The sequence below is a fragment of the Bubalus bubalis genome, chromosome 2, assembly GCF_019923935.1.
Source record: "Bubalus bubalis isolate 160015118507 breed Murrah chromosome 2, NDDB_SH_1, whole genome shotgun sequence".
Classification (NCBI taxonomy): Eukaryota; Metazoa; Chordata; class Mammalia; order Artiodactyla; family Bovidae; genus Bubalus; species Bubalus bubalis.
This window is the reverse complement of record NC_059158.1, coordinates 167,948,560-167,964,421: the sequence shown is the minus strand read 5'-3', so window position 1 is coordinate 167,964,421 and position 15,862 is coordinate 167,948,560. Positions and strand designations below refer to the sequence as shown.

Genomic DNA, 15,862 nt, shown 5'->3' with positions numbered 1-15,862 from the left:
AAGAGAGCATGATATACGAAGTTCTCAAATTCAGAGTAGATTATATTCCAAAAGGCAAGTTTCCAAGTTTTTGGAACCCTTAGCTATCCGGTTGAGAACAACAAATGAAATACATCTGTCCCTTGAAGAAACAGGAACGGGTCCCTAAGCTAGTTTTGTGGCTTATAACCTCAAATATATATGACTATGTAGTCTATAATAATATATACTGAACATTTAACATATTTAGAACATCATATGGGAAAAACTTACATTTCACATGTTTTAAACATAAGGAAAAAAAATTAGTTCAATGCTATCCATTTTGCTAATCAAGTCTATTTTATCATATCTATAATTTTCCAACCAGAGCATCAAACGAACTAATCAAATACCTATTCATTACAACAAAACAGGATTTTGTAATACTTCTATCAGTTCTTATTTGTAGATACTGAATCTACTCACTGTTTTCAACAACTTTTTACAGTACATTTTAAAAATTATAAGCGTTATGGAATGAAACTCTGATAAACACAACTTTGGAATTAAACACTGATAATACAATAAACAAAAACTACTATCTAGAACCTCAAACAACTTCTACACAAAGAAATCCAGACTAAAAAGAATGTGACAAAATACTGAAGAATGCTTTTTATATACTCTTATTCAAAAAGTACGAAAGGGTCAACTTAGTTTAGAATTTAAGGTACTAAGTCAACGAGCCTGAATCTTGCCCAGAGCTGTCTTTACACTTCAGTGAGCAATACATACTCATGTAAAAGGAAAAAAAAAATAAAAATGTAGAGACCACAGGATAGCAGCCAGCAACTCTCATCAAATCCAGATAACAGACTTCATTCCATCTATACAATATTTTAGATTATTTTCATCAATTCCTAACATTTAAAGAGAGCATTTCAACAAGATTTCTTGCTTCTCTTAAAAGAATCAATATATTAGGAACCCTGAGCCCGCATTTCCATGTGGCAACAGGAGATTACAGAACATCTGCCTCTGAAAGGGGCACTGTGGTCCCTTCCACAGTGCACTACACCACTCATCTGTGTTAACTGGGTGGCAAGGCGATTGAGTTTGACATCCCTCGTATAAGATGTGACAATAATCAATGACAGTTTACAGTTTTTGTGATATGTTTATTACCAGGTAAGATAACTATTACATTCCATAGTAAATTATGTTTCTAACTGCCATGTATATTTCTGTAGAAGATGACTTTTTCTGAACATAATACTGACCCCATCATCGACACACATCCACACACGCTAACTCAGCCAGAATGTTCAAACGAAGAAGGGTAAAGACTTCTGGTTTTTAAGCGACTAAACTGTCTGTAAAAGAACAGGATTTCCTATAAAATAATGCTAGCCAGATTGGCTTATCTGAATAATTACTGTTTGCCATTAAAGGTTCCATTTGTCACATCAATTTGTTCAGGAGATCACATCAATTTGTTCAGGAGAAAGTTTTCACCCAATTATTTTTTTTTGACATGAGAATTTCAGGGCAAGAATTCAGCTATCAATGAATTTAAATCTGCAAACCATATAAGAAAAAGTAAAAATTCAGAGTGCTTACAAAGGTTCTGGGAAAAGATATTTCAGATTGAACCAAGACATTGGCTTACACTTAAAAACTACGTAAGGTAAAAAGTAAAAGATGGCATCAACTATACTAGAAGGGAAAATAAATAACTAATTTTATTAGCTTTTTCTTACAATATCCATATATATTTTTTACACTCCTGGAATCAAATGAAGTAGGGAAAGGGTAATCTGAGTGGTCCTTTGTAAAAACAAAAGAACTTTAGGCTAAAAAATTATTACTCTCAGGCAACCTGACCTATTAAACTACTTCCTCACAGACATATCTGTCCTCTACTATATTTCTGTCATATGTGGAAAAGAGACAAACAATATTTAATATCTTCAATCAATCTGATAAAATCATACATTGCTATTTTTTTTAACATTTATATATTACAATTAAATAATGACAATTATTTTCAAAAAGCATTTTAAGGGAGTTATTGAAAATATAAGGGTAATCATGGTATAAAGCAGTCTGTGGAGTACATTGACTTGTCTATTTTTTTGCTAATATGGCTACATAGAGAAGTGTAACATTAATCCCCTGACCTGCAAATATTCACAAATTGCATTCAGAGACCAAACACACACACACACACACAAAACATGAAATAAGTTGAAAATTTCTAAGAGTTTGGCAGCTACTTATCTATCATTTCAAATTATATCTCAATAAGCCTAAAATTGAGATAAGTAAAATATTTATAAATTACAGAAGCTTCACTCTCTATTCATTGATTCTTCCACCAACCCTTTCAACCATCATTCAAAAAGCAAGAGGTGAGAACAGAGAGCTGGAGCTCCTGTCTGCTCAGAGAAGAACAACTGGCTTCCCGCCTGGAGGATGAAGAGGAAAGATTATTTTCAGTCTCCTGGACTTCTGCTACTTGGCTAATATAAGAAATGGAAAATGTACCACAGTCCCAACAACTTAAGCTTCCTGATTTCTTACCGTTCTCAGTATAATCTCTCTTGAGAGAAATCTTCATCCTAGGATCTCTTTTTAAAGTCAACACATACAGACACAAACATACATAAATCACACCACAACTTCCTTCTGTAGCATAGTCTTAGAAAATGTTTTTATTGATATTTAAAACAAAAATTCCTTTAATGCTTGATAGAAATGTGGCTGAAGGTTTTCTATAATTTTCCAAATTATCTCAAACAGCGTATTTTTTGATACATATATATAAAATAATTTGTACCATTATTATCCAACTATAAGCCAGGACATGAAACTGAAAGGAAAAAAAGGGCAGAGAGCATCACAATTTCACAGGTGAGTAAAAAGAAGGTAAAGTAAGTCCCAAAATACAAATAGGAAACCAATTCAGTAAGTACTGGCTTTTGTCATATTTATAAAACAGTGAAATACATACATGCAAAAATATGTCTCAAATTATCAAATAAAACTGCTTCAAAATGACCTAATGAATTCTTAATTTAGTGCTCCACATTTAATTTGATGATTATTCAAACACTGGAAAAAACTGCTAGGAAAAAACACTTACCTGCGTGACTGTTGAAATGTGCAAAGTTAGCAAAATTGGCTGTAGCTGTTGACTGAGGTGCTGGAGCAGCAAAGATGTCTGAGCCAAGATCACTTAAAAGGTCAAACTGCTTCTTTTCCTGCTGCTGCCCTTGGGAGCGACCTACAACAGGGGACTATAAACCACATATTAACTACAAAGAGCTTCCAGTTAGATTTGCTAAACGTTTATAAAACTACTTCCAATTCACCAAGCTTAAAACAGTTCAAAGATTATATAATCTACCTGTAGAGTTTTGAATAAAAAAAGGTAAAGTGAAGTAGCTCAGTCGTGTCCGCCTCTTTGCGATCCCATGGACTGTAGCCTACCAGGCTCCTTTGTCCATGGGATTTTCCAGGCAAGAGTACTGGAGTGGGTTGCCATTTCCTTCTCCAGGGGGTCTTCCCAACCCAGGGATCGAAGCCGCGTCTGCCGCATTGCAGGCAGACACTTTCACCGTCTGAGCCATGTTTTCTGAAAAGCACAAATTTTCAACATCTATGCCCATAATTATCTTTTAAGTACAGAGTCAAAAGCAATGAAGTATAATTACAGAAGTTGTTACACCTCAAGACACAAAACAGACTTGTTGCTAACAGAGTATGATGATAAGGCTTCCACAGAACAAATCTTTTATCCAAGGGAAGAGTTACAATATACTGACTTTACCCTTCTCTTCATTTTTTACTCAAAGCTTTGGTGAAAATGGAGCAATTTATCTAGCTGCCCTAGTATATGCATTTTTTAAAAGGGCGGAATTTAATTCAAATAATAACATGCTTCAGAATCATTCTTATGTAAGACAGACGTAATGCCACACAGTAACAGATTTGTCATAACTCATCTGACTGTCATGAAGTATAGAAGCATAAACTCTAGACACCAACTGCTGAAAAGACTTCAGTCTACTCAGTTTTTTAGAATAAGTTTTGTAATGCAAAGCTACCTACATTTCAATGATAAACATGTTTCACCATCAGGATGGGGAAAAAATTCTGTGCTTGAAAAATCCTTTCCTGTAAAAGTATATCACAAAGGCTATACTGTTCTAAATAACTCTGATGGTCACCACAGATTCATGTTTTACCACTATATGTTACATCTATGACAATGCTCCTGAATACCTTTACAAACTCATATTCACAATAGCAAAACCCACAAAAATAGACACACTGCAACCACTTAACCAAGTATCTTTTAAGGTATTATAAACCATTAGGACATAATGCTACTGGTATACCAGTAGCATTATGCAACTGTCTTAATTCCCAAATTCATTGTACTCAATCCTCCTCACGTAGAAGCTTCTACAAAGACTTAAAAATGACTCACCTGACTAGGTGTGCCCTTATTTAAGTGCAGTGCTGGTGCTGAATCTCCTAAAAGAGATTTCAGTGGTTTGACCTCAGGTGTGCTGCTCGTGCTACTGGCAGAGGACCCTGAAATAGATGCATGGACTGACGCCACCACTTTGGCTTGTTCTGGTGGGACATACCTAAAACATATGAAAAGTTGAAGAGGCAGTTAACTAAGGAAGAGGTAGGGAATACTAAGCTCAAAAAGCTTAACTCTATAATTCTGTACAAGACTGCTTCGATATTAATCTTATTTGAAAACCCTCTAAGAATTGATACCGTAAGAGTACACTTAATTAAAATATTCAGAGAAAAGGTAATAAAACAGCAACCACAAAACTTGCTTCAATTATTTACTTACAGTTTTTCTAAGATAACAATATTAACTGCTTTTTTAAAAAAGACTTGTAGTTCATCAAGTACTGTAAAATCATAAATAACATTTGAAAACTGAGCAAAAGGAAGGAAAAATATTTATTATGTTACAGTTAATAGCCCGAAATATAAAGGTCTATTACAAATCTATAAGAATAAGATTAACTACTCAATTTTTAAATGGACAGAAGCAATTCACCAAGAGAGACACAGAAATGAAAATATTTTTAACCTAATAAAAAATGTAAATTAAAATGACACGCATTTGGTCTGAGTATAAACTTTACAAATGTTGTTACTCTATATTAAAATACTCTGTGCCCCAGAAGTACCATTTCCAGTAACCTATCCTTAGGCAATAATTGGGTTAAGTGTAAATAAATGTATGTTACCACAGCACTCTTTAAAATTTCAAAAAAACAGCAATAAACCAAAATTCATCAGGAGAAAAATGCTTGAAAGGGTTATGCTAGTATCTATATAATACACAGCTGCTCTGTCTTGACATGGAAAGATGTTCATAAGACTTTACAGGTCTTTTAGGTTTGACTCCAATCATGTAAGTATTCATGGGGTGAAAGGAATAAAGGAAAGAGAGAGGGGAAGTGAGAATACAATGCCCATATATTGGCAGTGCTGTCTCCAGGGCTGGCATTCTTTGAAAGCTCTTGCTCACAGAATTTCTGGGTTTGGTTCTAACTACCCCCCCTTCCCCATATCACACAGATGGGAGAAGCAGAAAAGCAGAGTTTTTCTACTGTGTTCCACATGTGTGTGCGTGTGTGCTCAGTTGTGTCTGACTCTTTGCGACCCCATGGACTGTAGCCCGCCAGGGTCCTCTGTCTATGCTCCAGAATCAGAGTTCAAATCCTAGCTCCATCACTCAACAGATGTGAAACCCAGGGCAAACAACTTCAGCACTCTGTGCCTCCGAATTTTCTTCTAAAACACTAAAATATGGTTACTACGAGGTATAAACAAATTAACATTTACAAAGTACTTATACAGTGTTCTGGTACACAAGTTTTGGCTATTATCAAATTATAAAACAATCACAAACAATAAAACTTCAGTTTTTTCAGTATATGGAAGAGATGAAAACAGGAAGTTACATTTTCCAATAGTTTGGCTTATCAGTAGTGATGCCAATTTCTGAGAATAGCCAAGCCTTTTTAAAGCATAAAATCAGGTAAGAATCTTTGGCTCAAAGGCTTATGTAGTTACAAGTACAAAAGCTAACTAAACATGTACAGCATAGGAAATGAGCTCAAAAACTTGTTAACAGAATAATTTCAAAAACCCTTTAGATGACAGCACCAGCCTCAATGTCTTAAGTGTAGCTGCCCACAGTGAGGGTTTTTAGGGAGACTGCATTTGGATAATGCTTATGTCGCAGAGAAGGAAATGGCAACCCATTCCAGTACTCTTGCCTGGAAAATACCATGGAGCCTAGTAGGCTCCTCCGTCCATGGGGTCACAGAGAGTTGGACACGACTGAGTGACTTCGCTTTCACTTATGTCGCATTACAAACCCACTGCACCACCCACTATGTACATGTCACAGGTGTGCAGGAACATGAGTTTAAAATGCAAAAGTCCCAGCCTACCTGAATACTGTCACTCCCTCTCCCCTACCCACCAACTGAAGTTTGTATTTGTCTTACTCTTATTACTATTCTGTTTCTCAGGACAGAAAAGATAACACAAATTATAATAATTATTTGAGGTTTACAATTATTTGGTTATGGTCCGAATAAATAATTTTTATTATTTTATTTTGTGGCTATTATCACTAATGCAGGGATAGGGGACTTCAGGTTTTAATTCTATCAACTCTTATTCACACACGCTTTCCTCTTATCAGCTGAAGCTAAAGCATTTGAAAACCCAGCTAAGTTCTATTCAAACTAACTCTGAGCTGGTAAAAGTGAAACTTGGGAAAACGAAAAATTAGGACAAGGCTATCAAGGAGAAAGGTCTTAACTACAGGATAAAAGGTCTGGGAAATTTAGAACTAAAATGATAAAAAGATAATTATATACCTCATTTTAAGAGAATTATTTATGGCACTATGTTTTTACTATCACCTCATCTTCCAAGTTTTTTTCTTTTTCTTTCCTGAACTAAAATCTTGCTGTTATTTTTTCTTCTATATTCATACCTAATGTTTCTAGTAATGCTGAATATGGCCCTGACAAAAATTAGTTTCCTCCAGAGAACAGTAAGAATACAAAGTTCACAGAAAATACAAATTAGAGCCACTTCTTTCTACTATGCTCATCCAGTGGAGGTGGAGATATCTCACTCATAACCACAGAAAGTATTCCCTCAACTAGAACAGTTTTTTGAAGATATTCTCTGGGTTAAAATACAGTTCCTCTGGCAAACAAGAGGCCATTACTTCTTCATTATCCCTCTATTTATGATTCTCTCTCATCTTTTTAACCTCTCAAGACGGAAAATACACACTACTGAAACTAAAATACACACACTAAAGAAATAACCAAGAATTCATCACTAATGAGTCTTAGTAAGCTGACTTAAATTGTTCTCATACAGCTAAAATGAAGAGCTCAAAGTAGCTGAACATTAGTTCTATGAATATACCCTTGCTCTGCTTTAAAACGCTTCACTAGCCACACGTACATCTGTTTTAACTCCTTTTCAAAAATTAACATCTGACAGATTTAGTTTAAAAAGTATAAACACTTCCTTCTTAACAAGGTAGAAAAACGACTTCTTGGGTGGGTAGTTTGAGCAAAGAGGGATATTTTGAGCAAAGAATTATTGTAACCTGCAATTAAGTGAATAGACTGCTTCATGAGTGCTTTAGCACAGTGCTTACTATATTAAAGAAACTAAAGAAACACATGCTAAACGAAGGAAGATTTTTAAGAAAGGAGGTTTTACATGACTATAATGTCTAGAGAAGCTAACAGGGGTAGTAAAGGTCTAGAAGGAAGAATCCCCGACTTCCCAAAAAAAGGTAAGAGGCCTGGTGGCTACTGCCAGGCACAGATGAGTTAGGACAAAGCAGAATGATTTCCATTTTATTGGAAATCAAATCCAATAAAAGCCAAAGTATAATGAGTATCTACCTACTTCCTTATTTCCTGTCTACCTACTTATTTCCTTCCTTCCTGTTATACTAATCTTACCCATAATTAATGCAATCTGGGGAGCCTTTGCTCTAAATAGAAACTATTCACTCACCATCTTTTCTTTTCATATTTTTCTTGTAGGAACTCTTTCACTTTTTGTGGATCCCTGAAGTCTGGAATTGCTGAAGATCTATCATCAAATAATCCTAGCCAAATCTGTTTACAGACCTTTGGAAAGAATTACAAAAACAAAAGTGTTAAATTCAACATCTTAATGAAATTTTAAGAGATAATTAAGATTCATTCAGAAAGCTAACCTACTTTAATTTTAATAATATTGCTTTCAATAGGATATTAATCACAATGAGCAATGAAGAAGCAACAAATGAAGGAACTAAATTTATTTTAATGTTATAGCATGCAATAAAGTCTTATCAACAGCATCACAAAGACCAGCTCCTCAAAGGGAAATAAATAGTGAAACGGGATCTAAGAGGACCTCAGACTGTTTGATCTTAGAATAATCATAAACTGTAAACCATTAGCAAAGTCATGTAACCTTTATGAACCTCAGTTCCTTCACCCCATAAAACAAAGGAATTTGATCAAATTAATCTCTTAATTGATTAATCAAATTAATCAATCAATCAATCTCTTAAATCCTTGACAGGTTTAAAAATCAACCAAAAAACAAATAAAAAGTACTATAATCATACACAATTTGCTTTTAAAGTATAATATAAGAAAAATACAAGGCAGCTATGACTAGCTTTATAACTGCCTCCTCTACTTTTTTCCCCCTAATGGCTAAAAAATGAGAGAGATTATCTAACTTTTTAGTAAAAATCAAAGAAACAAAATGATGCAGTACTCAAATAGGATACAAAGTATAAAGAGAATTGTACAGAAAAAGTTGATACGGTGTGCTTCATCAAAATTTAAAACTGTTGCTCTTCAGATAAGGCAAGCCACCAACTGATAAAAGGAAGTTACAATATGTTGAAGAGTGGATAGAAAATTTGAACAGACACTTCATCAGAGAAGATATACAGATGGCAAATAAGCAGCCCAAGATCACAGGCCATGTAGAAAATGTAAATTAAAATAATACTGAGCCCCACTACACAGACACCCATACAAACCACCAGAATGGCCAAACAAAAAGACTAAACCAAGACAAAGCGAGGCTTTTTTCATGAACTATATCAATCAGAAATGTAATGGAGCATAAGTTCCTGCGTTTGATCCCCAGGACCCACACCAAAAAAAAAAAAAAGTAATGGAGAAAGTGCTTTATGAAGCTTCCCCTAGAAGAATTTTCCTTTTCTCCTCTAAAGACCATTGTTTAACTCTCTTGTGCCAGTAAGTTTTTTGATACAGAAGAGTTATTTCTGGACGTTCTTATAAATAAGTGTATTATTATTGAAATAGTTGGTGTTTTGACAAGTATTTATTACAATAATCCAGAAATAACTACTCTACCCACCTCAAGCTACACAGAATGCTTATTTCTGAAATAACAAAGGTTCTAGCCAAAAAAATAAAAAATGACTGGCCATATCATATGCTGGTGAGAATGTGGAACAACTAGAACTCTCAAGAATGTAAAAATGGTACAATCAGTTTGGAAGATAGTTGGCAGTTTCTTAAAAGTTAAACATATATCTACCATGCAACCCAACCATCCCATTTTTAAGTAAGTACTTAACTCAAGAATCATAAAGGTACATGTCCATGCTCAGATTTGTACACAAATGTTCACAGAAGCTTCATTAACTCCAAACAGAAAACAACCCCAATATCCATTAACAGGTAAGTGAATTAATAATTTTCGAATATTCAAGTTAGATACTTGAATATTTGGCAATATAGATACTTTATTTGGCAATAAAAATGAACAAATTATTGACACAAGAAACTACGTGAATAAACCCTCAATTATGCTGATTGAGAGACATCAGAACCCCCTCCAACAAAGTATACATAGTATGTATACCTGCATAGTATACGTATTATGTAATTCCATTCATTTAAAATTTGAGGAAATGTAAACTTATCTATGGTGACAGAATGCAGATCAGGGGATGCACTACGAAGGAGCACAACAGTATTCTTGGGGATGATGAAAATGTATGTTATCATGTTACTATAATGATGGTTCACATATGTCAAAGCTCATTAAATTGTACATTTTAAATATATACAATTTATTATAATTACTTATTCCTCAGTAAAGCTCTAAAAAACAAGTCCACAAGTTTCCAAAATTATATTACTTTAAAGAACAACACTGTGAAAAGAACACAGTATATAACTTCCAAAGCTTGACAAAATTTTGAGAAATCAGAGATGGAAAAGCAGTATCCTTCTCTAGCTTACCTGCATGCTCACTGAAGTAGATGCAGGAGAAATAAAGACAGGAAAAAAGCAGTCACCCTTCTCCTCTCCTACCATGTACCCCAAGCATGTTTCAGAACAGCATTTCTTGTGGTTCCTTACTACTCTGGGCTCAATACAAATACTATAAAGTCATTACTTAAGGCAGTACAACAAACACAAAGGTAGTCTATTATAAAAACATTTCAGTGGAAAAGCCCAAGAAGCGCAAACACCCAGGAATGGTAACGCAACTTACGCCACAAGTACTATATAAACTCTATTAGAGGACCAGCTTCTCTAATAAATACTTAGCTACTTAAAAAAAAAAAAGGATCCAAAAGGGTACCTGCACCCCAATGTTCACTGCAGCAGTGTTTACAATAGCGAAGACATGGAAACAACTTCAATGTCCATCAGCAGAGGAATGGATGAAGATGTGGTGCATATGTATAAAATGGGACACTATTCAGCCACACAAAGAATGAAATAATGCCGTTTGCAGCAATATCAATGGACCTAGAAATTATCATACTAAGTGAGGTAAGTCAGAGAAAGACAAATATTATATGATATCACTCATATGTAGAATCTAATTTTAAAAAAAAGATATAAATGAATTTATTCACAAAACAGAAACAGACTTACAGATACTGAAAACAAATTTATGGTTACCAAAGGGGAAATTGTAGGGGAAGGGGGAAAAAATCAGGAGCTTGGGATGAAGACACACACACTACTATATACACGATAACCAACAAGGATCTACTGTATAGCACAGGGAACTCTACTCAATATTCTGTGACAATCTATGTGAGAAAAGAATCCAAGAAAAGAAAAATACGTATGTGTGTGTATAGAATCATTTTACTGTACACATGAAACTAACACAGTGTTGTAAGTCAAGTATACACCAAAAAAATTAATACTTTTTAAAAAGTCCACACGAGACTCTTCTCAACAAGAAACCTATAATGATTCTCCCAAAATGTAATTTTAAACTTTTAAATTCTATGGCTTTAAAATTACATTTATAAAGAAATAACTGGTAGCTCCTAATTCTTTTATTTAAAAAATTTCCAAGTGAGAAAACAAGACATTTGCTCAAAGACTTATTAAACTGCAATTGAAAGCATTAGCTTAGGATAATTTATGACATTTAGTCTTTGTATTCCAAAACCCCTATTAACTAACGCATACAGTTTTTTAAACTAAAAACAATTAATGAATAGCAAATAATACAAATACAAACAAAAAGGAGATGGGTTAAAGACAGATGATATAGTTACTGTCTTGGCACTCAACATGGTAACACAGAGCAAAGATAGAGTGCCTGATGACAAGTTCTATAGATACCTGAATTAGCAGCCTGTCACTCAGGGCTTCCCAGGTGGCAACAGTGGTAAAGAATCAGCCTGCCAATGCAGGAGACATAAGAGATGAGAGGTTGATACCTGGGCCAGGAAGATCCCCTGAAGGAGGGTATGGCAACCCACTCCAGTATTCCTGCCTGGGGAAAACCATGGACAGAGGAGCCTGGCGGGCTGTAGTCCATAGGGTCGCAAAGAGTAGGACACAACTAAAGTGACTTAGCACGCACGCATGCACAAGTCACTCAAAATTTCATACTAACTGCCGGAGGGTCTGTTCTTTCTCCCTGACAGGTCAAACTGGTAGGCAAAATCATGAAAACTCACTGCCTCGGTCCACCACAAATTCATGCTATCTTACTATCAAAGCTCCATGATGTTGTTGTGTGTAGTCACTCAGTCGTGTCCAACTCCTTGCAGTTCAGACAGGCTCCTCCATCCACTGGATTTTCCAGGTAAGAAAACAGGAGTCGGTTGCCATTTCCTTTTCCAGGGGATCTTCTGGACCCAGGGAATGAACCTGGGCCTCCCGCATTGCAGGCAGACTCTTAACCATCTGAGCCACCAGGGAATCCCTTGACACTGATGATGTTGTTAGTCAGCTCTTATTTCTGACTCTGCTACCCTGCAAAGGCTATTTCCTGTATTGCTCAAAATTCTAGCTATACCTGCCACTCATGGCAGTTGATTTCTTATTCAAGTGAAGTGACTCTCAAAATGGGATCCTCCAATCTCTTGGACTTGGCAGCATCAGCATCACCTAAAAACTTATAAATGCAAATTTTTAGGAGCCACCCAAGACCTGTGAAATCAGAACCTCTAGAGGTGGTATGCAGCAATCTGTGTCTTAGCAAGCCCTTCCAGTGATTGTGAAATAGGCCAAAGTTTGAAAAACAAGCCTTTAGTAAAATCTAGGCCAGCAGATGGAAACTTCCTTCCATACGAATACTATATATAGTTTTCAGCATTTCTCAAATTTACTTAGCCATTAAATCTTTTCCTGGGCAAGATTCATGAAACAAAGACAGTATTCCAGAGATACAACTGGGAAAATGTCACAGTCCTACCTCCTTTTGATCCATTCACATTTTAATCCCTGAAAAAGTGGCTTCTGCTCCTATCATTCTCCTGGAAACTGCTATTTCAGGTTTGTAGATCTTCTGATCGTGAACCTATCGTGAAGTTGCTCAGTCGTGTCCAACTCTTTGTGACCCCATGGACTGTAGCCCACCAGGCTCCTCCATCCATGGAATTTTCTAGGCAAGAGTACTGGAATAGGTTGCCATTTCCTTCTCCAGAGGATCTTCCCAATCCAGGGATCGAACCCGGGTCTCCCACATTGCAAGCAGACGCTTTACCATCTGAGCCACCCAGGAATCAAAACGCTGCACACAAAGTTCTCTTTTGTCCATGTTTGTTTTGGCTTTTTTTTTTTTTTTTTAAAGAGTAAAATAATGAACACCATCAACTGAAAAGAGAGGGTTTCTGAGTTGAAGGAAAAATGAGAGAGTGAATAAACTACAACTATCAGACAGCACTAAGGTTTTAAGGTACAGGTATTTAAAGCGAAATTAGTCAAAACAGTTTTATGTTTTCCTCCAGGCTCATTTGGCTGTTTAGGTACAAAGTAGGTAGAGGGCTGGCTTTAATCAGGTAAAATACAACAGGTGTTAAGGGAGTGGTTATAACAATAGACCTACAGACCATGGAATCAAAGCTAGGTTAAGAAAAACAAACATGGTAAGAATGATGCACAACAAAGAAATTTAGCATCAGTGGACTGGAGGTCTTAATGGTTATCCCAGAACTGTTGGAGTCAGAAATTAGAGGGCATGAGCTGGGAAGAGAGGAGCAGTGGTGGTCAGAAAATAGGACACTTACACTTGAAATCTAAGAATACAGTTACTGATATCTAAACTACAACAAAGGATTCTGGACATAAATAGCCAAAGAATTCAGGAGGCTGAGGTATCTTATGTGGACACTGGGACTGCCAGAAATGATTAGTAGGAAAAAAATACTTATCATGTGAAATATTAAAACATATACTGAATGAGAGGGGCTGACTGGTATGACAGAGCATGTGATAAATTCTACTGACAACAACATGGGGCTGGGGGCCTTGAAACATCACTGAGGACAAGGAGGACACATGAAAGCCATCATTTAAAAGGCTTCATACATGATGAAATTCGTTTTGATGATCTCTTTGGGGAGATGGATAATTAGTTTTAATTACAGAATAATATGGTAGGTGTGGCAGTTATGAGCCTAGTTGAGGAAACCAGATTGCCTTAATGTGAATACCAACTCGGGTGGGTAGAGAACCTGCTTCATTGAGATGCTGGAAGAGTTAAATGAGTTAATATGTTTTCCACTCAGAACAGGTATATATAAGTGGATTTTAAATGGCATTAGCTATTATTATTTTGGTGCCTAGTCTCTTATGTGGTTTGCAGTGGAGTGTTATGGGGTGACAAAGTAAGCAAGGATTGGAAAGCAGAGGTCTGACCAGAAACGCAGCAAACTGTGGGTCTCTCATTCCTGCTGCAGACAGAATCAAAGTGGTCTTCATGGAACAATCACCCTCTCTGAACTTCTAGAACACTTTGTACCTCTCACAAGAAACTTACCACAAACTGCCCTGTATTAGGATTACTATGTGTCTCATCTACTTTTGAATTCCCCATAATGCTGAAACAATGGGTTGTGCCATACTAAGGGTTCAGTAGCCAGGTTGATAATACTTAAAACCAGACCTTATGGAAGAATTAAACATAAAATCACAAATCAACCAACGGAATAAATTCGTGAAACTGTCAGAATAATTTTCTCCCTTATTCTACTGCTAATCCACTTTAGAACCGCAATCATGATAAACACTGAAAGAATCTAGAATATAAAAACGTATATTTATCAGTCAGGGTCGGCCTTAGGAAACAGATGACACACTCAATTTGGGTAATCTGAGAACTGCAACAGAGACTGTTTAAAGCAGAGGCAGGCTGTCAGGAAATCACCAGTGAGAGTATAGTGTCCCAGGGTTATTACCAACAGCTGCTGCTGCTAAGTTGCTTCAGTCATGTCCGACTCTGTGCGACCCCATAGACGGCAGCCCACCAGGCCCCTCTACCCATGGGAGTTTCCAGGCAAGAGTACTGGAGTGGGGTGCCATTGCCTTCTCCGTTATCAACAGCAGGGCCTGCCTATCACCACCTACTGGCAGCAAAGGGAGGAGGAGAGGAAGTGGTCACAACCTTAACTTGATGGGAGTTTTGACCTTCAATGAAGAGGCAGCCAGGCTACAGAAATCCCACACTAAAGAAGTTAAGAAAGTAAATATCCTAACCTTTCCCTTCTTCCTTTCTTTGATCTGCTAACAATGTTCTCCATCAGTTAAACCTTTCGAGGAGACAAGAAAACCCACTTGTGTACCCCAACAAACCAGGTGCTTGGAAGACATAACAGGGTTAAAAACTAGGGCTAGAAGGGCAGATGAAAGATATGCAGCACTGCACGTAAATCACGTAATAAATACATGCAGTGCAAGCAATTTAACAATTCTTAAAATCAAAAATACTAATACTAATCAATACTAATAAATCAAATACTAATTCTCAATTACTCACATATAAAAGAGTTAAGAAAACAGTATTGCATCAGGCAAAGAGATATGACATGTTATAGTTTTATAATCCCCTCAAGGACAACAAAATAAAGAAACCTGCTGCAATGGATACTGACCTTTATTCAGACAACCCCAATATTTTTGTAAAATAGATACAAAGAATAAACAATGTGACATGACTCTACCTATAACCTCTAGGTCCAAATATACAAAATAAGGAAAATACAGGAAGATGTTCTGGAATTACAGAAACTTTTGACATTAAACCAATCTACATATATCAACTAGAGTTCAGTTTTTGGGGGGTTTTTTTGCCCCTTCTCTCCTCAGTAGAGAGAGGATTACTGCCTCCTTCTGTTAAGATACAATTACAGCAATTAACAATACTACCTATAAAATACAGGAACAAATAATAGGAGACTTAAAGAACTGAAAAATTCATGAGCATAATATCCACTTTTGAGGAGCAGAAAGAAAAGATTAACAGAAATAATTATGAACAGGAAACATTGAAACTCTCTAGTGAGTTACCA

At 36.1% G+C, this 15,862-nt stretch overlaps 1 protein-coding gene across 8 annotated transcripts in view; it reads right to left on the bottom strand.

Annotated features, from left to right (window-relative positions):
• AGFG1 (ArfGAP with FG repeats 1) overlaps positions 1 to 15,862 on the bottom strand; it is a 75,115-nt gene that overhangs the window by 18,521 nt on the left and 40,732 nt on the right. For all 8 annotated transcript variants that reach the window (XM_044937918.2, XM_044937916.2, XM_044937919.2 and 5 more), the window contains exons 3-5: positions 8,068 to 8,183; positions 4,457 to 4,619; positions 3,107 to 3,260 (exon numbers count right to left, since the gene is read on the bottom strand). In XM_044937918.2, coding sequence (XP_044793853.1) covers positions 3,107 to 3,260; positions 4,457 to 4,619; positions 8,068 to 8,183 — 433 coding nt within the window. The remainder of the gene's footprint in view (positions 1 to 3,106; positions 3,261 to 4,456; positions 4,620 to 8,067; positions 8,184 to 15,862) is intronic.